Raw genomic sequence first — 26,801 nt, forward strand, 5'->3', positions numbered from 1 at the left:
CCACATATGAAAAGCGGATATTTATCAAAGGCCCAAAGTCTGTTAAATGGGGAAAAGACAGTCTCTTTAACAAATGGTGCTGGCATAACCAGATATCCATCTGTAAAAAATTGAAACAAGACTCAAGCCTCACACCATGCACAAAAACTAACTAAAAATGGATCAAAGATCTAAATATAAAATCTAAAATGATAAAGATCATGGAAGAAAAAATAGCCCTAATACATGGTACAAACAGAATACAATACATTACTAACAATGCACAAATACCAGAAGAGAAACTAGATAAGTGGGAGCTCCTAAAAATCAAATACTTATGCTCATCAAAAGACTTCACCAAAAGAGTCAAAAGACAACCTACAGACTGGGAAAAAATTTTTGGCTAGGACAAATCCGATGGGCATCTAATCTTTAAAATCTACAAGATACTGCAAAACCTCAACAACAAAAAGACAAATAACCCAATTAAAAAATGGGCAAAGGATATGAACAGGAATTTCACCAAAGAAGACACTCACTCAGGTGGCTATCAGATACATGAGGAAATGCTCAGGATCACTAGCCATTAGAGAAATGCAAATTAAAACTACTATGAGATATCATCTCACCCGAACAAGGCTGGCATTAATCCAAAAAACACAAAATAATAAATGTTGGAGAGGTTGTAGAGAGATTGGAACACTTATGCACTGCGGGTAGGAATGTAAAATGGTACAACCACTTTGGAAATCTATTTGGCACTTCCTTAGAAAGCAAGAAATACAAGTACCATAGGATCTAGCAATCTCACTCCTCGAAATATATCCTAGAGAAATAAGAGCCATCACACAAATAGATATATGCACAACCCTGTTCATTGCAGCACTGTTCACAACAGCAAAAAGATGGAAATAACCTAGGCATCCATCAATGGACGAATGCATAAACAAATTATGGTATATTCACACAATGGAATACTATGCAATGATAAAGAACAACGATGAATCCACAAAACATCTCATAACATGGATGAATCTGGAAGGCATTATGCTGAGTGGAATTAGTCAGCCACAAAAGGACAAATATTGTATGAGACCACTAACGTAAGAACTCAAGAAAAGGTTTGAACAAAGAAGAAAACATTCTTTGATGGTTATGAGGGTGGGGAGGGAGGGAGAAGGGTATTCACTAACTAGATATTAGATAAGAATTATCTTCGGTGAAGGAAGGACAACACATAATACAGGGGAAGTCAGCACAAGAGGACTAAACCAAAAGCTAAGAAGTTTCCTGAATACAACCAAACACTTCAAGGGTCAGGGTAGCAGGGGTCAGGGGACCATGGTTGCAGGGGACATCCAGATCAACTGGCTCAATAAAATCTATTAACAAAATGCTCTGCATCCCATTTTGGTGAGTGGTGTCTGGGGTCTCAAAAGCTAGCAAGAGGCCATCTAAGATGCTTCATTGGGTCCCAACCCACCTGGAGCAAAGGAAAATGAAGACCATCAAAGACACAAGGAAAACATTAGCCCAAGAGACAGAAAGGGCCACATAAACCAGAGACTCCATCAGCCTCAGACCAGAAGTAGATGGGACTCGGCTACCACCAATGACTGCCCCGACAGGGACCACAGCAGGGTCTCTGACGGAGCAGGAGAAAAGCAGAGTGCAGAACTCAAATTCTTGTAAAATGACCAGACTTTACGGTCTGACTGAGACTGGAGGGACCCTGGAAGACACCCCAGACTCTGTTAACCCAGAACTGAACCACTCCCAAAGCCAACTCTTCAGACAAAGATTAGACTGGACTAGAAGACAGAAAATGACACTCATGAAGAAAAAAAGTAGATACATAAGACTAAATGGGCAGCTCCCGTCTGGAGGTGAGATGAGAAGGCAGAAGGGGATAGGAGCTGGTTGAATGGACAGGGGAAATCCGGGGTGGAAAGGAGTGTGCTGTCACATTATAGGGAGAGCAACTAGGGTCACATAACAATCTGTGTATAAATTTTTGTATGAGAAACAAACTTCAACTGTAAACTTTCACCTAAAGCACAATTAAAAAAAAAATCAAATGACATATTACTTTGGGTAAATCTGCTGCAAAAGACCTCTTTAAAGTTTTAAAAAGCAAAGATATACCTTTGATAACTAAGGTGCACCTGACCTGAGCTATGGTCTTTTTAATTGGCTCATATGCACACAAAAGCAGGGCAATATAAAAGAAGACAAAAGAAGAAATGATGCATTAGAACTGTGGTGCTGGCGAAGAATACTGAATATACCATGGACTGCCAGAAGAATAAATAAATCAGTCTTAGAAGAAATACAACCAGAATGCTCTTTAGAAGCAAGGATGCACCTAGCTTACTTTGGACATGTCATCAGGAAAAGGCATCATGTTTGGTAAAGTAGAGGGTCAGCAAAAATGACGGAAACCCTCAATGAGATGGAGTCACGCAATAGCCGTAACAATGGACTCAAACATACCAACCATCATGAAGATGGCATAACACAGAGCAACATTTCATTGTGTCATATATAAGGTTACCAGGAGTCAGAGCCAACTCGATGGCAATTAACATAACAGAAGTGTACAATTCTCTGAAAGCAAAACACAAGAAATGATTACTGCTAGCAGAGATTAAGGAAGACATGATAAAGGATGTGGACTTTAAAAGACTGAGTTTTCTATAGGAATGGAAAAATATTTTGTAACATAATAACGGAGCACAGATTGGTCAAAGGAACATGACTTAAGGATGAGATAACTTCCAAGAGACATATAATAGTAATAGTGTCAAATGCTAAAAAGAAAACAAAAAGTAAAATGAAAAAATAAAGTTATCCATACTTAGATGACCTTTTTCTCTAAATTCTTTCTCTCTGAAATAGTTCAATAATTTTTTTTTCAGTTTGCAAAATCAATTTCTCCTCAAGTCTGAGTCTCTTAAGCCATAACTTATCAGCTACCAAAAATACTGACCACTATTCTAGCACAAATCTCCTAAAATTAGGCAAAAGAACTTGAGAATAATGAAGGAGAGAAGAATTCACACTACTCTGGCTGGCAACTATTTAACACATTTATATTCAGTAAAGGGAGCCCTGGTGGTGCAATGGTTAAGCACTAGAGTGCTAACCAAAACTCTGGTGGTTCAAACCCATGCAGCAGCTCCGCAGGAAAAACACCTGGCAATCTGCTTCCATAAAGATTACAGCCTAAAAAACCCTATAGGGCAGTTCTAGTCTATCACATGGAGGCGCTGTAAGTAGGAATCAGCTCAACAGCACCCAATAACAGCAGTGACATATTTAATAAATATTTATTGAGACATTTAATGTAAGGCACTGTCTCAAAGAAGTCTTGCTGAACAGATAAGAATTTGTTAGGTACCCTGAATAACAATATTTTAGCTACTTGTACTTCCTTTTTGTATCACTTAAAATTTTAATTAAACACCTGTATAGCTATCATTTATCTTCTGTCTTTCCAAACAGAAAATACGCTCCATGAGAGTGGGACCACATCTGTCTTGTTCACTACAGGATATCTGATGTCTACACCAGCTAGCTGTACATAGATACGCATATGTAATGAATAAGTGAATGACAAAGTCACAAGCCCACAAAATATCTATACAACTTTACTATAAAAGCAAATAAAACAAGTGCCGTTAAAAAAATAAAAGTTCTTTGTACTTTGTGGTAAAAAGCACTTTTCAATTTCTGGAGGATTCAAACAAAGCATCACAAATAAAATTAAATTTGAGATGGGTGTTAAAGAATGAATAAGTTTTCAGTTCTCTGCGGAGAGACCCAATATACTATAAGATGAGGGAACTTTAAAAAAAAAAATAAGCAAAGGCACAAAAGAATAAAATGTTAAGGGAAGAGCAAGAATAGCTGAATATGGGGAATACAGTGAAAGATCAATTACAAGGGGAATGTCATTTGAGGGGGGGTCAGATCTTAGAAGGCTATCAATGAAATCTAGAGCCTGGACTCAAAAGACAAAAAGAATGCATCTAAATGTAGCATTAAAAAATCAGAGAGCAAAGGAAATAAGTGAATTAGCAGACCACTGGAGTCCCTGGGTGGTGCAGTTAACTCACTCAGCTGCAGCTGAAAGGTAGCCGAAAGGTTGGAGGTTCAAGTCTACCCAGAGGCACCTTAGAAGAAATGCCTGACAATCTACTTCTGAAAAATTAGTCATTGAAAAACACTATGGAACACAGTTCTGCTCTCACACACATGGAGTCGCCTTGAGTCAGAATCCAGTGAAGGCAACCGGCAAGAATAACTCAAGACATGATGGCCTCATCTAGAACTGTGACAACAGAAAATAAGAAATCAATTTCAGAAAGTAGAATAAGCAGCAGACTAGTGAGAACAGTATTTAAAATAAAGACAATAAGGGAAGATGTAATAAATCATCGCAGACAGTGTTGTTGCTGTTGTTGGAGGGGAGGTAGGGAGACCAGTGCTGAGGTAGAAACATAACAGTGAATTCTGATTTGCAAAGTCAGGTTTGGAATTCTGGCCAGTGATTTAGGAAATAATATTGGAGTTATTATTCCCTGTCCTTGCACATAGAGAATGTGACCCAGGTGGATCTAGGCTCACAAGGATACAATAACTGGTCTCTGAGGTTTAAAGACAATAGCTAAGATAATCTTGGAAAATATCTTTTAGGGAAACTTTCACATAAAGCCAATCAAATAGAAGACAGAAGACTTTCCACTCTTATCTTTTTCTATTAGCATTTAGTGAATAGAAATTTGTTGGATCAATGGAGACCCATCTTACTGAAACCTGTAGCAATGACTGTTAAGAAAGACAATTCAAAACGTAGGATTACAGTTTCTAGCCAATTTGAAAAGGCTAAGCTTTCAATGGTTTCGCCCATTTGTAATGTTAATATATACTGATGGCTCTGTAACTGTTCTCTGGACTCCTGGCAGGCATGGCTGTGGCAGCATGCTTGTCCATTTTCCCACTTTTGTCTGTTCTGTGATATTTCCTTGGACTTGGACAGACATGGCTCTAGCAGTATGCTTGTCCATTTTACCACTTCTGCCCTTTTGAATATATGCTGAATAAAACTTTCTTTTGCTTTACTAAACTTTATGATGTTTTTCCCCTACAATACCAGAAATCTAGAAATACAGCTGAGATGCAGTCAAGTAAGGATTAGAGGTAGAGATATGAAACAGGGCAATAAAAGAAAAGGACTACAGGTAATATGCAGAATGAAACACAAGAAGGCAGAAGTAAGAGGCTGTAAAAATGTCTGCATTAAAGTGGTGAGCAAAAGGGATGTAACAGAAATCAGAGGAAAATATAATGTCTTACTGAAACAGGGGGAGTTGAACTTAGGTCCAAAAAGACTAAACAGGACAAAAGCTAACTGATAAGCCTGTGGATTTTGTAATTATAAGATCATTTTAACTTCTAATAGGGCAATTTCTGTGAACTGGGTGGAAATCACTAGGTAAAGAAATGAGTGAGTCGTAAGAAAGTACATATAATGACTACAGAGCCACTCTTACAAGAAGTGTCAGAAATAAAACAGTAGTCTGAAGATATTACAAACTCCGGGAAGTCAGGAAAAGATTTTCTTTTTTAAGGTAAGACAATCTGATTCACTTATAAACAGAAAAAAAGAACCATAGAAAATAATAAAATAACTTTTTAAAAAATATTTTAAGACTAAGATAACTGATGAAAGAATCTCAAAGAGGCAAGAAAGAGAAAACAGAATAGGAACATTTTCCCTAAGTAAGGACAGTAAGTGTATGTATGGGTACAATCTTTTCCAATTTCCTTTTTATAAGACAGTCTTTTTTTGGTCTTTTATTTCACAAGTACTCCTGTTTTCATGAGAAAGCTTAGGAGTGCAGTTGATTTCTTTTTCTTGCGTTTGTAAAAAGAATGCACAAGGCAGTTGTTACCATGACTGCAGAAAACAAAACTCACACTGCTATTTATTTACTTAGGACCAGCACTATTCTACAAAATCCTAAAACTACAGGCACACAAAACATCCTAAATTTTCAAATATCCAAGAGCAACTGGCTTACCTGTTTTAATACTTCTAACCAATCATCACAAAAGAATACAGAAAGGGAAAAAAAATATGTTGTGTGACTCTGACTCATAGCAACCCTATATATGACAGACTAGAACTGCCCCATAGGGTTTCCTAGGCTGTAAATCTTTTTTTTTTTTTTTCAATTGTACTTTAGATGAAGGTTTACAGAACAAATAGTTTCTCATTAAACAGTTAGTGTACACATACCGTTTTATGACAATGGTTAACAACTCCATGACATGTCAACACTGTCCCTTCTTGACCCTGGGTTCCCTATTACCAGCTTTCCTGTCCCCACCTGCTTTCTAGTCCTCGTCCCTGGACTGTTGTGCCCCATTAGTCTTGTTTTGTTTTATGGGGCTGTCTAATCTTTGGCTGAAGGGTGAACCTCGGGAGTGACTTCATTATTAAGCTAAAAGGGTGTCTGGGGGCCATACTCTCAGGGTTTCTCCAATCTCTGTCAGACCAGTAAGTCTGGTCTTTTTTTGGGAGTTAGAATTTTGTTCTACATTTTTCTCCAGCTCTGTCCGGGACCCTCTGTTATGATCCCTGTCACAGCCGTCAGTGGTGGTAGCTGGGCACCATCTAGTTGTACTGGACTCAGTCTGGTGGAGGCTGTAGTAGTTGCGGTCCATTAGTCCTTTGGACTAATCTTTTGCTTGTAACTTTAGTTTTCTTCATTCTCCCTTGCTCCGGAAGGGGTGAGATAGGCTGTAAATCTTAACGGGAGGAGTTTGTCAGGTCTTTTCTCTCAGGGAGCAGCTGGTAGGTTCACACTGCTGACCTCTGAGTTAGCAACTGAGCGATTAACCACTGAGACACCAGGGCTTCTTGAAAAAATACACAGAAGTGAGCAATTTATTGAGGAGTTGTAGAAAGATAAAACCCATCTATAATAATTTTCTTTATAGAAGATAGATAATTTTTAAATGTGAAAATATTACATTACTTAAAACAAGAAAAAGACAATGTATGTTACTGAAAAATGTCAGACTTAGAAGTTGGGCAGAACCAGTTTTATACTGCAGGACTACCACTGTAATTCGGAAACTACTATCTACCTCCTAAGATTGTCAAGAGGATCAACTGAGGTAGTACAAGTAACAAATATCACATCTACAGCCTGGCAGTGGATACAGTCTCAAGCAAGTATACTTACTTGGCTTTGTGGGATTAATATAACTTCCTAAATTTATTAATTACCTACAAGGACTAATTCCTTACACAAACAAAATTTATTAAACACCTATTATTATTATGTCAGACGCTAGAGATAAATGATAATAAGACAGTCTCTGCCCTTCAAGGAAGTTAAAGCCTAACTCCTTCAATCAGTCAATAAAAGTATATAAAAATTTATGATACCCAGTGCTGAGAGTATCAGAGAGTCGGGTTGCTGTGCACCATCGAGTTGATTCCGACTCATAGCGACCCTATGGGACAGAATAGAACTGCCCAAAGGGTTTCCTAGGCTGAAATCTTTACAGGAGTAGATTGCCAGGTCTTTTCTCCCACAGAGCAGCTGGTGGATTCAAACTAAAGACCTTTCAGTTCACAGCTGAGCACTTTAACCACTGCACCACCAGGGCTTCTTGTCTACCAATTTAGAAAAAAAAACAAAAAACGTTGCTGTCGTGTTGATTCCAACTCATAGAGACCCTATAGGACAGAGTAGCACTGCCTCTTGGGTTTCCAAGGCTGTAATCTTTATGGAAGCAAACTGCCAAATCTTTCTCCTGTGGGGTAGCTGGTGGGTTGGAACCACCAACCTTTTGGTTAGCAGCCAAGTGCTTAACCACTGTGCCACCAGGGCTCTTTTGTCTACCAATAAGGAATAGTTAAATAAGTGATGGTGTATTAACATAATAAAATATTAGAAACCCATCAAAAAGAACTGATATGGCTGATTTTTAGAAGTAAATCGCTAGGCCTTTCTTCCAAGGTACCTCTGGATAGACTCAGTCAACTTTGCAGTTAGTAGCTGAGTGCATTAACCATTTACACTACTCGGGCACTCCAACCATATGTAGTAATTAGAAAATATACACAGAAAGAAATTTTTTAAAACATTTTTAAAGGAAAATAAAAGGGTAACCTGAAGTAGATTTGGAAAAGACTTCATGGAGGAGGTGGGGCCAAAAGTGAACCTTAACAGGTGTGATACAATTTAGAAGAGTAGAAAAAAAAAGAAATCCAAATAAAAACAGGAATGAATATATTCAGTGAAAGTTATTAAGGAGATTGATCTAATCAGAAAACTAGTACACAAAAGGGTCAACTATACCCAACAGAAAAAACCCAAACGCTTTCCTTAGGATGCAAACCTTGTGCTTGGTTTATCTGGGTACTAGACATGGAACTTCCTGATGTAAAATATTTAAATAAGTGAATTATTCACCCATACGACATAAACTCAAGATATACTACCATAATATAAGTCAGACAAGATTTTGAGCACAACTAAACAGTGGCATACTAGTTCATTTTTCTAAACATATCATGTCTAGTAATTCTTATACAGTGGTTTTATTTCCCTTCCTTACTATTAAGTGCTTTAGTAGTTCTCTTTATAGCTTAAAAAAGTAAATACTTTTGAAAGTATTTCTACACAGTACTCAGTAATTGTAATACAAAATGTCATTAATAGTAAATTTTTGAAAATCTGCGCCTGGAATACAATCAATATAGATCTATTACAAATTACTTCAGAAAATGAAAAGAAAAATTCAAATTTCAACTCTATTAGAAGTCATAAGGAAATTCATTTACACAAATTTTATAGCAGTTTACAAATGAAATTTACTTTTCTAAAACATTTTATGTTTGCAAAGTTTATCTTAAATTTACAAAATAAAAAATATATATATATGATTAAGGGTGAGAACAAAAACTATCATCTCTAATTATGAAAATCAAACTCCAAAACAGAAATGTTATTTCTCTCCACTCAAGCATGGAGCCCTGGTGGTGCAGTGGTTAACAGCTATGGTGAGCTATGGCTGCTAACCAAAAGGTCAGCAGTTCGAATCTACCAACCACTCCCTGGAAACTCTATGGGGCAGTTCTACTCCGACCTATAGGCTCACTATTAGCTAGAATCGATTTGACGACAATGGGTTTGTTTTTTTTTGGTTTTAGAGCCATTATATTCTCCACACTAGTCAAAGGCATTTAAGTTCATTTTTTTTTTAAATCAATTCCCACTGTAACTATTGCTTAAAAAACAAAAAGTAACAGTCAGCAACTGTTCATATTTACAAAAGGAAAATCTTTCTGAAATAAAACACCAAAAATAAACCAATGCATCTTATTTTAAATTAAGAAAAAGAAGGAAACAGGATTAGCAACACAATCAAAACTCTCCACTGGCTTTTACAATGTTAATAAGTACAATGAATAAAAACCAGCTGCCATTGAGTCGATTCTGACTCACAGCAATCCCATGTTACAGAGAAGAACTGTGTTCCACAGGGTTTTCATGGCTGTGCTCTTTCAGAAGCACATCAACAGACCTGTCTTCCGAGGCACCTATGGGTGGGTTAGTACCACCACTCTTTTGGTTAGTAGCTGTATACTTGATGGTTTGCGCCACCCCGGGACTCCTCACAATTAATAGTAAGTCTTAAAATTGTTTATTGCTACACAACACAATCCCTTATTTAATACCCTAAAGTTCCCAACAAAGCTGTCTAAACCAGAGTTAAAAGAAAAAAACTAAACCAACTGCCACTGAGTCAACTCCGACTCATGGCAGCCCCATGTGTTACAGAGTAGAACTGCTCCATAGGGTTTTCCCAGCTGTAATCTTAACGGAAACAGACCACCAGGCCTTTCCTCTGCATTATCGCTGGCTAGGTTCAAACTGCCAACCTTTAGGTCAGTACTCAAGCACAAACTGTTTGCACCACCTGGAATCTTTTAAATCAGGGTTAAAAACCCAATAATGTGGAGACGATTCCAACTCTCATAGAGAACCTAAAGGACAGAGTAGAAGTGCCCCACAGGGTTTCCAAGGCTGTAATCTTTAAGGAAGCAAACTGCCGCATCTTTCTCTCACGGAGCAGCTAGCAGATTCCAACCACCAATCTTTTGGTTAGCAGCTGAGCATTCAGCCACTGTACCACTAGGGCCCAATGAATCAGGGTTAGTTTCTCCTATTATATACTCTCACAGCACTTCTCCTTCATAACACAATTATTTATTTAATATCTGACTCTCCCTCTATAATGAAAGCTCCATGAGAAGAAACCCTGCTGGTCCTGTTCAGTATTGTATCCTCAGGTTTTAGCAAAGTGATTGACACATAGAAAGCTGCTCTTAATAAGTATTCGTGGATTTCATACGTGTACACGTGCCTGCATGAATCAACAATGAATTATCTTCTCTAACCCAAAAATGGTTTGATATCTCCTATATGGAACAAAGAAAAGTTAAGGGCAAGAGAGCACAATTTTTCTCTTATCAATATTATTACTGATCACAAAAGCAGCAGCAATATTTATAAAAAGTTTAATATGTGCCAGACATTATGCTAAGTGCTTGACATTATCATTAATCCTTACATTTCTAAGATACAAATATTGTTACAATCTCCATTTTACAGATAAGGAAACTATGACTTAGAAGAGTTCAGAAATACAATTTTCTCAAAGTCACAGCCAGGGCTCTCAAATTGGCCTTAGGCCAAAGCCCATCCTATTAATACAGTGGCCAGGTAATTTATCATCCAAAGACTGAAGTACAGAATAAAGGCACTAATAATAATGTTAGAACAGTTTATATTGTGATTGTGCCAGGCAAACCAGGACTGTCCTGGGCAAACCAGGACATACAGTCACGCTATTAACCACCATTCTCAGAAAACGAGGAAGAAAAGCTCTTCATTTCGAAGAAAATCATTCTGTTTTTTAACTATGTTAAATTCCCAGACTTCAGATCATTGTTGAAACAGAACTATAAAAGATGCTAAAACCCTTACATAAATTATTCTAGTTATGATTATTATAAACATGAAAACTTACACACTAATTATATTAACTAGTAAAATTCTGTAACACATGGGGTCGTCATGAGTCAGAATCAACTCAACACACAACATACACAAAACTCTTTAAACAGGGCTTTAAATAAACGGCAAAGAAGATATTAATCGAGTAAGTTTAATTTTCCTTCATTTCTCTGAAATTGCTTAGATTCCTACCAAAAAGAAAACACAATGGCTGACTTAAGGTGACTTCTACGTTTAAATCCAAAAACAGGTAGGTAACTAAACATCAGACCACTCTAATCATGCCCTCTCAAATACTCTAAACCCTGACCCAAAACCAAATCTTAGTGAAGTCACGAATCACATAATATGCAAGGAAATAGTCTGGTACATAAAAAGTAATTTCCTTCTAAACAGAGATTTCTCTCAAATCTCTACAATAATATACTACTTTTTTCCTTCATTAAAATTTCCACAAAAAGAGGTGTTAAAGACCTTGAAGACCCACTATTCACAACAGCCAAAAGGTGGAAACAACCAAATGCCCATGAACAGATGAATGGATAAACAAAATGTGGTACATACATACAATGGAACACTACTCAGCCAGTAGGAGAAATGAAGTCTTGATACATGCTACAGTATGGATGGAACTTGAAGACATTATGCTGAGCAAAATCAGCCAATCACAAAAGGACAAATATTGTATGACCTCATTTATATAAAAAGGGAAATATACAGAGAACAAAGCTTATTAGTGGTTACCAGGGGCAGGAGGGAGGGGGAAAAGGGAGGTTAACTGATTATTGTAACTGCTGTCAATAAGCTGTACACCTGTAAAAGTTGAACTGGCAAAAGCTGTGTGACAGATATATTTACAACAATGACAAAAAAAAAAGAGTAGCTGCTGTGGTTGCTTATGTATAACCAAACACCTCATGGAATTTGGTTCCTCGGTTTGGAAGTTTAGGGTCATAGTTTCATGGGACATCACAGTTCAGTTCTTCTGTTTTACCTCCTAGTTCACTGCATAATGCCTGGGTTCTTAAAAGCTTGCAAGCAGCCATCTAAAGCACAACAATTGGTCTCTATTCACCTGGAGCAAAGAGAAAAAAGGAGAGTAGGAATAAGAGGAGGACTTGCAATGTATGGCTAATTGTCTCCATGAACAACTGCCTCTTTTGCCGTGAGATCAGAAGAACTGGATGGTGCCTGTCTACCACTACTGAACATTTTGATCAAAGATTCCATAGAAGAATCCCGACCAAAAGGAAGAATATGTAGAACAGAATTTCAAATTCTTATGGAGTCCAGACTACTAGAGCCACGGAAGCTGGGTAAACCCCTGAAACTATCGCCCTGAGACAATCTTTAAACCTTAAACCAAAAACATCCTCTGAAGTCATCTTAAAACCAAACAATAATTTAACTTAACTATGTAAAAAAGATCTGCTGTGAGCATTATGCTCCTTTAAGAACCATCTATATGGAATCAAACTGACAACAGCAACTCAAAAGATTAGACAGGAACCTAAGGGAGCAGTGAGTTTATATTAATGAGGAAGGAACAACTCAGAAAAGGAGGGTGAGAATGGCTGCACAACTTGAAGAATGTGATCAGTATCACTAAATTGTACGTGTAGAAACTGCTGAATTGGTATATGTTTTGCTATGTATATTTTCAATAACAACAAAATAAATAAAATTTAGAAGGAAAAAAAGACCTTAAAGGCCTAAAAGGAGACAAGAATAGAAATAAACTTCAGATATAATGATTAGATTAAAACAACTAATTTTAGGGTACATCTGGCCATCTCCAAAATTCATATAGGAAGTGAATATGGAAACAGGAGGCCTAGAAGAGGAAACCCTGGTGGCATAGTGGTTAAGTGTTATAGCTGCTAACCAAAAGGTCAGCAGTTCGAATTCACCAGGCACTCCTTGGAAACTCTATGGGGCAGTTCTACTTTGTCCTATAGGGTTGCTATGAGTTGGAATCGATTCAATAACAAAATAAATAAAATTTAGAAGAAAAAAAAGAACTTAAAGGCAACAAGAATAGAGAATAAATTTCAGATATAATGATTAGAGAAAAATTAAGTTTAGGGTACTTCTGGCCATCTCCAAAACCCATATAGGAAGTGAATACGGAAACAGCAGCCTAGAAAACTGTTAAATCTACTGAATAAATGTAGATGAAGAGGCATTAGCTCTGAGGAGAGAACTAATACTTTTTCTAGCATGTATTATATATTTTATACATATTATGTAATATGGAAAAGATCCATATTTGTGCCCATTCCAAAGAAAAGTAATCAGACAGAACTTGCAATTATCAAACAATAACATTAATATCACGTTAGCAAAATTTTGCTGAAGATAACTGAAAAACTGCTACAGCCATACATTGACAGGGAACTGCCAAAGTTCAAGCTGGATTCAGAAGGAGACGTGGAATGTGGGCTATCACTGCTGATGTCAGATGGATCTTGGCTGAAAGCAGAGAACATCAGAAAGATGTTTACCTGCGTTTTGTTAACTATACAAAGGCATTTCACTGTGCAGATCATAACAAATTATGGATAACACTGCAAAGAATGGGAATTTCAGGACACTTAATTGTGCTCGTGCAGAACCTGTACATGCATCAAGAGGCTGTCGTTAGAACAGAACAAGGGGACACTGCATAGTTTAAAACTGGAAAAGGTGTGCAGCAGGATTCTATTCTTCCATCTTGTTTATTCAATCTATATGCTGAACAAATAATCCAAGAAGCTGGACTATAAGAAGAACGCAGCATCAGGATTGGAGGAATTCTCATTAACAACCTGAGATATGCAGATGACACAACCTTGCTTGCCCAAAGTGAAGACCACTTAAAACATTCGCTAATGAAAGTAAAAGACTATAGCCTTCAGTAAGGATTACACCTGAACATAAAGAAAATGAAAATCCTTACAATTTAACCAGTAAACATCTTGCTAGATGGTGATGAAATTCAACTTGTCAAAAATTTCATTCTTCTTTGACAACAATCAATGTCCATAGAAAAAGCAGTCAAGAAATCAAACAACCTATTGCTTTTGGCAAACCTGTGGCAAAAGACCTTTTTCAAGTGTTAAAAAGCAAAGATGTCACTTTGATTACGAAGGTGCACCTCATCCAACCCATGGTATTTTCAATCACCTATAAGCACACAAAAGCTGGACAATAAAAAAGACCAAATAAGAACTGATGCATTCAAACTGCGGGGCTGGCAAAGAAAATTGAATATATGATAGACTGCCAGAAGAAAAAAAAATCTGTCTTGGAGGAAGTATAGCCAGAATGCCCCTTAGAAGCAAGGATGGCAAGACTTTGTCTTGCTTACTTCGGACATATCATTAGGAGAGACCAATCACTGGAGAAAGGCAACATGCTTGGTAGAGGGCTAGAGGAAAAGCAGGAGACCCTTAATGAGATGGATTGACACAGTGGCTGCAACAACGGACTCACACATAACAAGGATAGTGAAGATGTTGCAGAATCGGGCAACATTTTGTTCTGTTATACACAAAATCACTGAGTCAGAGACAACTCCATAGCACCTAGCAACACATCAATTGTTCTTGTTAACTGCTATTGAGTCGGCCCCCACACAACTAGCCCACGTACAACAGAATGAAACACTGTGGTTCAGACCATTATGATCCATAGGGATGATTTTCAGAAGCAGATCACCAGGCCTTTCTTCCCTGTCTGTCTTAGTCTGGAAGCTCTGCTGAAACTGTTCAGCATCATAGGAACATAAAAGCCACCACTGATAGACAGGTGACGGCTGGCATGAGGTGCACTGGCCAGGAATCAAACCCTTATCTACCGCATGGAAGTCAAGAATTCTACCACTGAACCACCACCAACGTCATATATATACACATATATATATATCTGTTGCCATCAAGTTAATTCCAACTCATAGCGATCCTATAGGACAGAGCAAAATTGCTCCATAGGGTTTCCAAGGCTGCAATCTTTATAGAAGTAGACGGTCACATCTTTCTCCTGCGGAGGAGCAGCAGGTGGGTTTAAACCACCAAACTTTCGTTTAACCACTGTGCCACAAGGGCATATATATATATTATATTCCTCCCAACCTCCACCCCCACCCCCCTCTCCTCCACTAGACTTTAACAATTATAAGGCAAGGACTTCGTTTTGTTCTCCACTCCAAGCACTGTGCTAGATGCTGAGGATACAGACAGGCCAATGCATATGACATACAAAAGAGTACACTGCACCCTTCAGCCAAACCGTAGACAGGCCCATAAAATAAACAATAACCACCGAGAGGAACGAGGAACGTGCTCCTTAGAACAAACAATTATATAAGATCAAAAGGGCAACATTTGCATAAGCGCAAAGATGAGAAGGCAGGAAGGGGTACCAATTCAGGACAAAAGGAAACGGGAACCTAGGAAGAAAATGGGAGAAGTGCTGGCACATTGTGGGGAATGAAACCAATGTTATGGAATACTTGATGTACAAGCTATCGAACAGGAAACTAATTTGATCTGTAAACTTTCACCTAATGTGCAATAAAAAAATTTTTATGAGAGTACACTGCACAACTCCAGGGACTGCCATTCATATATAGTATGAATCCACCACTCATAAGTTTGTCGTACTGTGGTGGCTTGTGTGTTGCTATAATGCTGGAAGCTATGTCACTGGTATTTCAAATATCAGCAGGGTCATCTATGGTGGACAGGTTTCAGCGGAGCTTCAAGACTAAAGCAGACTAGAAAGAAAAGCCTGGTAATCTACTTCCGAAAATTAGTCAATGAAAACCCTATGGATCACAACAGAATATGTCCTACATAATACTGGATGATGAGCCCCTAAGTTGAAAAGCGCTCAAAATACACAGTGGCCACAACAATGGACTCAGGCATACCAACAATCATAAAGATAGTGCAGGACCAAGCAATGTTTCATTCTGTTGTACACTGGGTCACCATGAGTCAGAGCTAACAGAAACTAACAACAATAACATAGTGTGAACGGTGCCTACTTGACTTCTGCAAAGTGGAAACCTTAAAACAGTGAACCAAAGAGACAAAAATGCTTGCCCACACAGTGCTTACATTTTAGCATTCAAAAAAAACTTGCTGCTATTGACTAGATCTGGACTCACAGTGACCTTACAGGATAGAGTATAACTGCCCCAAAGGGTTTCCAAGGCTGTAATCTTTACAGAAGCATCCTCCTCCCACAGAGTGGCTGGTGGGTTCGAACCGCCGACCTTCCAGTTAGCAGTCAAGCACTTAACCACTGCACCACCAGGGCTACTCATTTTAGTACCCGTATCCATTGCCATCCAGTCAATTTCAACTCACAGTGACCCTACAGGACAGCGTAGAACTGCCCCACAGGGTTTCCAAGGAGCAACTGGTGGATTTTAACTGCCGACCTTTTGGTTAGCAGCCAAGCTCTTAACCACTGTACCACCAGGGCTCCATTTTAGTGTAGTAGCTGCTTAATAAATATTTATTGAATGAAAGAATAAGTGAACAAGGCAACAATTAAGCCTCCCCACCAAAAGCCAGGTTCTGGATTATCTCCAAATTCCTGTATGGCAAGATTAGAGAATACACTATTTAATGGTATCTGAAGCACCACTACTTCAGAGATACTAATTTGGTTCCCAGAACACAGACATAAACTAATAATGCTAGACATATTTAATTTACTAGTATGTATCTTCGTTATTAAGGAGCCCTGGTGGCGCAGTGGTTAAGCCTCAGCTGCTAACCGAAGGGTTGGCAATTCAAACCCACCAACCGCTTAGCAAGAGAAAGATGTGGCAACTGCTTCTCTAAAGATTACAGCCTTGGGAACACTATGGGGCAGTGTCCTATAGAGTTGCTATAAGTCGGAATCGACACAATGACACACAAAAACAACACTTTCATATATGGGAGTCCCTGGGTGGCACAAATGGTTAAGTGCTTGACTACTTGCCAAAAGGTTACCAGTTCAAGCCTACCCAGAGGCACCTTGGACAGGCCTGGCAATCTGCTTCTGAATGGTCACAGCCTTGAAAACCCTATGGAGTGCAATTCTACTGTGCACACACAGTGTCATCATAAGTCAGAATCAACTCAAAGGCAACCAACAACAACAATTTTCATACGTAACTATCATATGTCTACAAGAGCTTTAAATTCTGAAATTTTTTTTCACACATCTTAAGTTATCTAGTGCTGCTATAACAGAAATACCACAAATGGATGGCTTTAACGAACAGAAATTTATTCTCTCACAGTTTAGTAAGCTAGAAGTATAAATTCAGGGTGCCAGCTTTCTCTATCGGCTCTAGGGGAAGGTCCTTGTCATCAATCTTCCCGCGGTCTAGGAGCTTCTTAGACACAGGGACCCTGGGTCCAAAGGACGTGCTCTGATCCCAGTGCTGCTTTCTTAGTGGTATGAGGTCCCCCATCTCTCTGCTCACTTCTCTTTTATATCTCAAAAGAGACTGGCTTAAGACACACCCTAATCTTGTAGACTGAATCCTGCCTCATTAACATAACTGCCTCTAATCCTGTCTCATTACCATCATAGAGACAGGATTTACAACACATAGGAAAATCACATCAGACGACAAAATGGTGCACAATCACACAATACTGGGAGAATCATGGCCCAGCCAAGTTGACACATATTTTTGGGGGACACAATTCAATCTATGACAACACAGAAAATACTTATCTCCTTTATAGTTTCCCAGTGCATAAAAGAAAATGTATACACTAATATTTCAATATCACCAAGCCAATGAAAAGATGGCAGCACAAGTATACCTTTGTTGGCGACCACGAGGCACCAAACTTAGTGTCTTCATAAGGATGTTTCACCCAAGGACATCTTTAAATATTCCAAAACCAAACCGGTTACTGTCGAGTTGATTCTGACTCATATCGACCCTATAGCACAGAGCAGAACTCCCCCATAGGGTTTCCAAGGAGCGGCTGGTGGATTCAAACTGCTGACTTTTTGGTTAGCAGCCGAGCTCTTAACCACTGCAACACCAGGGCTCCTTTAAAATATTAGGAAGCAAAAACATTCCAGTAATAATCTCTACACAATAGGTAGGCCTGCTCCTTTCCCTACACCTCTACACCCACCTGCCCCCCAACCCCCTACCCCCGTGAAATCAGGCAGCAAGCTATTACCAAAAACCAATGTCCTGTATTTTATATTCCTACAGGCTACTGTTCCCACTTTGGTTCCAATACAATCCTAGACAGCACAACTCCAGACAGTTAAGTCTATATACATACTATTTCCTGACTGTGTAAAAGCTGCCTTCTTCACTTTTTCAGATATTGGTGGAAACTACTGACTGAACAGCATCCAAGAGTAGTGAAGCAAAGAAATACAGATGAGACAATAGGATATACAAGTGGAGAAGACAAAACTAGATTTAATTATTACCCCTACTACTTACTACCCATTTTGCCTTCTATAAGCCATTTAACCTCCTTGGCAACTCAATTTCCTCAGCTGTAAAATGAGGGTACCATCACCTGTTTTATAGGGTTGTTGCAGGGATTAAATGAGACAGCATTAGACAACACCTGGCACGTGAAATGCTAAACCTTAGTTTACTCCTCTCCTTATTAGGCTACCATCAAATGGGCAGAAGGACAAAATGCAACAACTAAATATAGCAAAGGTGAAGGCTGGTAATATGAAAATAATTTAAAATGAGAAGGCATACTTTCAATTCATTCAAAAAATACTAATTGAGTACTATATCTGGCAGGCACTGTTGTAGGCACTCTGGATACAGCTGTGAATAAGACGTCTTTAAAAAATATCAAAATAAGCAGTTCCATCAAAACATTCACTGAATAAAGTATTAGAACCCTTTTCACACTGAATATATCATTCAGTTGGCACCTACCTTGAACTGATGTATTTTATTAATAATTTTTCAGATGCATACCGTGTATGTATGTATAGCCCTAAAGGTGAGGACTGTGTTTTATTTATCCTCAAGTCTCAAAGTTGTAGCACCATAATTTTCACAAATAATTTCACAAATGAATCAGTGCCTCAATATGTTATTCATTCATTCATTTAACAGATATTTATTAAGTACCTTCTATGTGTCAGACACTGTGCTAAGCACTGGCAATACAGCAGTTAGCGGGAAAAAGACATAGTGCCAGCCCTCATGGAGCTTATAGCCTACTCCAACAGAAGAGCCTGGGGGAGAAAGGTATACATTATACCTCCAGATAAAACTACAATAACAATCCAAAAATAAAAAAAGATTTAATACCAAAATACTGATAATTCAAAAGGATCTGAAGTTTATGATCTGACAGCAACACATACTCAAAGTACCTAAAAGCTAATACAAAGTTTCTAAAAGTTGAAGTCTCTTAACTTTAATGTAGAGGTCTTTTCTATCGTTTAATGTAAGCCACATACAATCCTTAGCTCTTTAAAAGGTCTAGCTTACATTCAAATAAAGTTAACACATTTTACCTGTGGTTTTTTTCCCTCTAACTTTGTACTTCCATAGAGCTTTTTGTCCAAAAACCCCCAAATGCTTTTTACTCAGCAAGGCATTTTTCACAAAGTCTCCCTGGAGGGAGTAAGAGAAATACACAATATTCCTATTACAAGGGGAAAAACCCAAATGCCAAGAAATCAACTCAGTAAGGCACAGAAATGAAACTTCATTGTGTTTGTCCAAAAAGAAATGCCAAACATACAATTTAAAGGAATATATACATCACTTTTCTACGACAGACTGGGTCTTAGAGACAGGGTCTCTCTCCTCTTAGTGCAGACACTGATGGGGCACCTTGGTTCTCAGAACAAGTGGTACTCCTGTTACCTATCCAGCAGGTTTCCAGAGGTTATGGGTCTATCTATAATTAGGTATCTAGGAAACATGCAATCAAGGACCTATCAAAGGGCTGGTTAAAAAAGAACACTATGGTGGATTGAGCACATGCATTTACCTTCTCTTCCACTGCAAATCTCATAAAAAGATATACCTTAAAAAGCAGAGAAACATAACAGCACAGGGAGATAAGAAGGGGGAAAAAAAGAATACTAGTCAGGGAAAATGATTTAAAGAACTAATATGTATCCAATTCTACAGGAGTTATAAGCTTCATCCACAGCTAATAAACTGAAAGTTTGTATATTTGGACTACAGAAATGGCAAGTAACTGAATTCATAAAGTTGCATTTTCAGTTGCCACCAGAGATAATCCTATGAACTCCACCTCTGCTTCTGGTTCAAAATTGTGACAGAAGACATTGTTTCCCACATTACTCAAGATCTTCTATACTGTGCTCCAAGTGAGAAATATTTCTGAATTTGATAGAAAAAATTGCTCTACTCTGAGGAATCTGTATTCTTCCCTACTCATCTGAGAGTGAGGCATGTTATAACCTTTCCCTCAGACTTCTTTTCCATGATTCACCCTCAATTTTTACCACTGTGCTTGTGTTATGTTGCCAAATATCATATGAGTGATAGAAAATGAGGATCACAAATTGATAAAAGAGCATATTACAGAAAGACCCAGGATTTTTTAATTAAAATTAAATAATATAACACTTTACCTATAAAGTTACTCAAAGTATTTATTTTGATCTTCACAACCAGGATACAAATTCTAAAAGAATCAGTGACCACGTCAAAAAGTCCAAAAGCTAGTGACAAAGCCAGGAGTACCCACAAACAAACCTAACAAAGAGAGGTAGGAAAGAGTTGAAATAGTTTTCAAAGATTGTTTCTAGTTCTGTGAGTATAGTATTAGTTTGCTTGCTGAGATGGCACTTAGGTAGAGCAAATAAATGCTAATTAATTACTGATGGCCAGATTAACAGAGGTCAAGCTTTATGCATACTAAAAACAAAAAAAAACCCTATGGTATATAGGAGTAACTACAACTAACTGCATAGCACTGCAATTCAACTTGACACTAAAAGTGTGGGCACAAGAAAATAATTCCAATAACCCGCAAAATGTATCCTATGTTTATCCCCCATCATACACATACACTACTTGGGGAAAAGGTAAAACTATAGGAATAGTTCTTAGTGCTATGGCTTTTTAGAGTAAATCAAATGTCTCTACACACAGTGAAGGAAATAATCTAAAAAGAGTCAGAGGGGAAGGAAGGAAAAATTAGCATTAAGGCTTAGGTGAACAACAGCACAAAAGTGAAAAAGGGAAAATTCCTCAATTACATATCCTACAAAGAGGAATGCATTTCTTCCTACAAAAATTAGAGTTTCCTAAAGCAACAGCATGAGCAACCCCTTTTTCCATCAAATAAGACTTTACAGGCACTAGCAAATGTCTATTACAGACCTCATTGCCATGCAGGGTGCTTTACGCGAACCAAGTACTAAACTCCTGTGACATAAAACCAACTTCAGAGGAAAAGCTTACCAGACTCAAATCAACCCACTTCAGAAAGATACAACAAAGGAATATACAGTCTGCATCACAAATATATAGCCCAAAAATGTAACAAGTTCAGTAGAACTACAATTTATCCTAAAAGACCAATCACTACATACGATTAGCAAATCTCTAAAATCTCTGAGAAAGCAATTAGATCACTGCATCATCTACTAGCGCCAGAGGCAAATCTTAAAAACTGAAAAACAAATATTTCCACATAAATCTTCATTAGCCTGTTATTATGGTCTTAAAACATTTTAAAGGGATCCTTAAAACACAGTTTCATCAGCATCCTTCTAGAAAGAGCTCTAATATCTTTCAGTCTTCTAGCAATTTAAAAGCTGCGAAATGTTCATTTCTACATTATTGATCCTTGCCTTTTAACATCCCCATAACAGCTGCTTGACAAATTACCTCACCTTATTCCTCAGGGGTAAGGACAGAATGATATCCATGAATTCGAAAATGAGACCACAAACTGATCAGTGACAGATGAGCTAACTGCTTTCGATGAGTTAGATGCTGCTCTGATAGACTGGACTGTCATGGCATGATATAATTACATGCTTATACTCTAAATATTATATTTGTACGTAAGTGTAGAGGGCAGAACTTTTCTTAAATTTACCTTTATTTTAAATTTAATTAATTTACCTTTATTTTAAATTTGATAAGATAGCTTTAGGAAGTCAGGAAGCTTCTACATCTTTGCAATCCTTTCTACAGAAAGCTGAGTCTTCAGAATACTTATGTTGAATAGTTTGCACAACTTTCAGACTTAGCTTTCTTTATTTCAACCTAAGAGATCGGTAAGCCCCAAAATATTCTATTATACTGAGTTTTTGAAATATTTTCCAGATTTTTAGCAAGATAAAGGCCAAAAATATCTTCAAAGATACAATAAATATATTTCAGAGTAATACAGTAAAATGTTTCTGTTGTATTTCCCTAGATTCATTCTGATTGGTGTTAGAACAGTCTACAGAACACAAAGAGAAAAACTACATGCAAACAGCAAACTTGTAGACCTTATAGAACATAAAAAATTGCTTTCTCCCATAAGAATAACAAAATGGTGTGGATTTAAAGAAGCTTTTAGATGAACAGCATTTCCTAGCCAAATCACTCTCGGTAAGTTAGCCTCCTTCTAGAAAGAAACAAGACTCTTCTGAATTCCAGACCAATCTCATAGTAACACTTGTCAATTTCTTTAAAGTGATCATCCAGCTTACGTTTAACACTGTGGGTAATAAAATTTCAAGATCTTCCCACCACTTTAAAAAAAAAAAAAAAAAAAAACCACGCACACACTTCTTCAAATATCACTTTTGCAACTGTGTGACAACGGAAGTGTTAATTCACCTTTTGTAAACTAATCCCACAACAAAATGTAGACATCCAAGCAGCCATACAATTTTGGGATGATTATACCTACTGTCCAAAACATTCCACATGTTTCTTTCATGCCCCCTTTGTGACCTGAAAGCTTGTTAGCTGGCTGGATCTCCAGCACTGAAGCTACAATATCACGTTTGATCTCTCCTGCATGGAGAGGCGACAGAGTTGATTTTGTTTTTAAAGTTGGTGTCACAGCAACTACAAACTTTTTTCAGCATCCCTGCCTGGCTGCCAACTGGAGCTCTCTGTTCACTTCCTCACCAACTTGAACCACCCCCAAACAGTTTGAGAGTAAGCTGAAGTTAGACACTGACAAGAGCTGACACACTTTTACGAAGGGTTTGACACCACAGAAAACTTTCACTTCTCCTCTCCAGCCGTTCCACCCAGGGACTCCGGCCCTTCGCCCTTGCTCCCCGAGAATTCCCCTCTGAAGCAGGACAAGGACACGGAAAGCGGACGGTTCTAATGCCCCCGCAAAGGTCCCCCAAAGCCCTCTCCTCCTGGACTCAAGTTCTGTTCTTTACACAAAAGAGCCGGGCCAACAAAACTGTCGCGGCCGTTTCTAGCCCGGTGCCACCCTCCACCGCACCGGCAGATCGCGTCTCCAGCCGCCCGAGCGGTCTCCACTGGAGCTTTCCTGCCCCCAACCTGGCCAAACAAAGCGCCGGCTGCCGGGCCAAGACTTCCAAGCCTCCGGACATGGGCTGCCGCGTTCTTACCCTGGCCTCGTCCAGAGCGACGCCACCGCTTCCCCCGGCCTTGGTGGCAGGGCAGCTGGCAGCGCGGGTCTTGGAGGAGCGGGTCCGAGAGGAGATGAAATGGCTGCTGCCTCCGGTTGCCCCAGGCTCTGCTCCGGCCCCAGGCCCAGGCCCAGGCCCAGGCGACTTGGACCCAAGAAGGCGCAGAGAGCTCTTGCGGGTGTTCACCATGGTCCGGCCGGGGAGACGGGACCCACACCGCGGCTGCCGCGCCCAGGAGAGGCGAGTAAGGCCGGTCCGCCGGCCGGGCAGTCACGGCCAGTGGAGCTGAGCCGGGCCGGGAGAGACGAGCCGGCCCGGACTCTGCGAAGCGCGGACGAGGGCAGGCGAGAGTAGGATAGAGGAAAGGAAGTCGGCGTAAGAAAGCAGAAAGCGACAGGCGGGAGTGATGCTCCGGGCCGACACACAGTCCCTCCGCCGGCTTCGCCCTCCTCAGCGAGAGCTGAGCGGAGCCGCCATTTCTGCGCCTTTCTCTCTCGTTCTAGCTCTCTCGCTCCGTGCGTCAGGGCTCAAGCGCCGCAGGGCCGGCGCGACCGCTTCCGGCTGTGGCCGCTGTGGGGCGCTGCAAGGCCGGTCAGCCCTTCCCTTCCCGGTTTCTCCCTCCTCTACCCGAGCCTTCGCCTCCCAGTAGGCCCCGCCCAGTGGCGCGGCGTCAACTCTCGGCTGCGAGAGAAGAGACGCTCTGGGCTCTGTCATCTCTATGGTTTCCTGGTCTCGCCAGCAATAAAGGCAGTGCTGGGGGTGTGGGGCGGGGGTAGAGCTGACAGCGCAAGCTTGGGAGTAATTGATCCTGAACCACTTCATACCTTCGGAGACCCGAGTACCTCAGACACTCTCACCATCACCCTAGGTGACCTGGATTGGGTAAGGAATGAGCAGCAAAGGCGGACGAGGAAGGGGTGTCCTGGGAACGGTGATAACGAGGGCGCAGTCAAGTGAATTGGAATCCCAGAGCTACCCCAAGGCAAGATACTAAACTTGAGTCGCACTTTGCGAAAATAACTGTGATAAAATACATATGCAGTGTCTGGCACAGAGTAGCTTTAAAACACACACACGCTAGAACCCTTCGCTTTACACACACACACACACACGCTAGAACCCTCCGCTTTACACACACACACACACACACACACACACACACACACACACACACACACACACACACACACACACACGCTAGAACCCTCCGCCTTTAGAGAAAGCAAGACAGGGTCGTTTCCTATAACGTTAGCCAAGGTGGAGCCACAAAGAATTCTTAGTCTTGTTTATCAGTGCCCACCGCCTGTCTGCTGAACCCAAAGATATAAAATTCGTGATTTAACTTTCAAAGAAAAAAATTTAAGGCAGATAATTAATATTAAAAGTTCGGCTGTAAAGTAGGGATTATGTTCATTTCAAAAATTCACGGTACGGAAGAGGTAGAGAGCCTACCATTGGGCAGAAATTGTTGCTCTTTTCTACACAAAGGAAAACAAGACTCCAGAAAAGTTCTGTAAAAATCACCAAGTGGCATCAAAATGATGGCATTCATGCCATCCAAACTCTTAATCATTTAACAGAACTGCATGTAGCACTGGGTATGGAGATACAGTTTTTCTGTTTCGGAAAACTGTACTGATTCCAGGAAGCAACAAATCCTTTTTACGCTAGTTTGTGTATCACACTCCTCCCCAGGACACTTCACCCACCACTTAAAACTAGCCTTTTAATGTGTGTGGAGACCTCAGATTGAACTTGAACGTAGGCCTGGGCTTTCCTGAATCAGTTAGCTATGACATTATTGAACAAAACCTTTTCATTTCCTGCAGAAAGAGGCTGGTTTTAAGTAGTGTGAAGTGTCCAGGGAGATGTGTGGTATTCAGATTAGCTGACAAAGGATTTGTGTGCTTTCATCCTTTGTTTTGTTTTTGTTTTTGTAGTCCTAAATTGGAGAGGAAAGATTACAATTTGGGTTATACCATTTACTATCAACAAATGTTTACCCCAAACCCAACTAGTATTAGGTACACTGCCAGGCTCACATATGTGGAGATTTAAAAACAGTAATAACAACATAGTTCTGGCCCTCAAGGAGCTCAGAGACAAATAGGGAGTGAGGGACAGGCAAGGAACTACTGAGCTGCAATACAATGTGATAAGAAAGAATGAGGCACAGATGCCTAATACAAGCAGGGTGTTAGGGAAACCTTGTGAGTAGTAATTACCCTTCAGATGCTTGTTAAGCCACAAACAAGGTAGAAAGGCAACATGGACAAAAGAAAGTTTGAAAAAGATTTGGAAGAGTTGCCTGTTTCCCATAGAAACTAGTGAAAATAACTAAAAAGTCTTAATAGAACATTCTTTTTAACATTGTTTAAAACTACATCCATGAGCCGGCAAGATAGTGAGTGACAGCAAGAATTCAGACACGTAAGCAAAGCTCTAAAAACAGCTTTCAATTTCAATGCATTTGCTCAAACCCAGTAGATTAGACCTTCTATTTTCTCTGCTTCAGGAGATGCAACAGCAGACAAAGTCTAGAACCTGCTCCAAGAATGAGTCTAACAGAATCACCCTGCAAAATCCTGGTACCAAAAGGATTCACCCTAAGTGTAAGGGTGAATTAGAAGTAAACCCAACCTTTCCATCACTCATCCCCAGGGGACGGCAAGGAAAACTGCCTTTCCCAAAATTGACACTAAGAATGAGGGATAAAATATATATCCCTTGAAAATTCAAAACAACAGACTGGTCCTCCATCATACTTACAGCCTGAATTCACCAAATCTTATAGGTATGGAGACTCTCAGAATAATAATTTAGACTAAATACACTTGAGTCAAAAGTGGTCCTAAAAAAAAGTAAAAGCAAACATAAATCCGCTCTGAAAGAATGAACCTTCAACAGGGGGTGCAAAAAAAATAAAGTCTTATGAATATGACTCACAGTAAAAAATTCACAAAACACACAAAAAAAAGTTATGTAAAACAGCAAGCAAAAAGAATAGACATCAGAATAAAAACCAGTTGCCATCTAGTCAATTCTGACTCATAGTCACCCTATACGGCAGAGAACGGCCCATAGGGTTTCCAAGGCTCTAAGTCTTTACTGAGGCAG

At 39.4% G+C, this 26,801-nt stretch overlaps 1 protein-coding gene across 4 annotated transcripts in view; it reads right to left on the reverse strand.

The window, feature by feature from the left end:
• The window catches only part of ATAD2B (ATPase family AAA domain containing 2B), a 194,784-nt gene extending 170,564 nt beyond the window's left edge, over window positions 1–24,220 (reverse strand). For 2 of the 4 annotated variants that reach the window (XR_002824315.1, XM_023732401.1), the window contains exon 1: window positions 23,664–24,140. Coding sequence is in view for 3 of the 4 variants with exons in the window: in XM_023732401.1 (XP_023588169.1) it covers window positions 23,664–23,873 (210 nt within the window). In the remaining variant the exon portion in view is untranslated. Of the gene's footprint in view, window positions 1–23,663 lie in introns of all 4 variants that reach the window. The other 2 variants (XM_004377559.2, XM_004377558.2) reach the window with 1 other exon arrangement.
• Window positions 24,221–26,801: the final 2,581 nt, after the last annotated feature.

This window comes from Trichechus manatus, unplaced genomic scaffold (genome assembly GCF_000243295.1).
Source record: "Trichechus manatus latirostris isolate Lorelei unplaced genomic scaffold, TriManLat1.0 scaffold00052, whole genome shotgun sequence".
Lineage (NCBI taxonomy): Eukaryota > Metazoa > Chordata > Mammalia > Sirenia > Trichechidae > Trichechus > Trichechus manatus.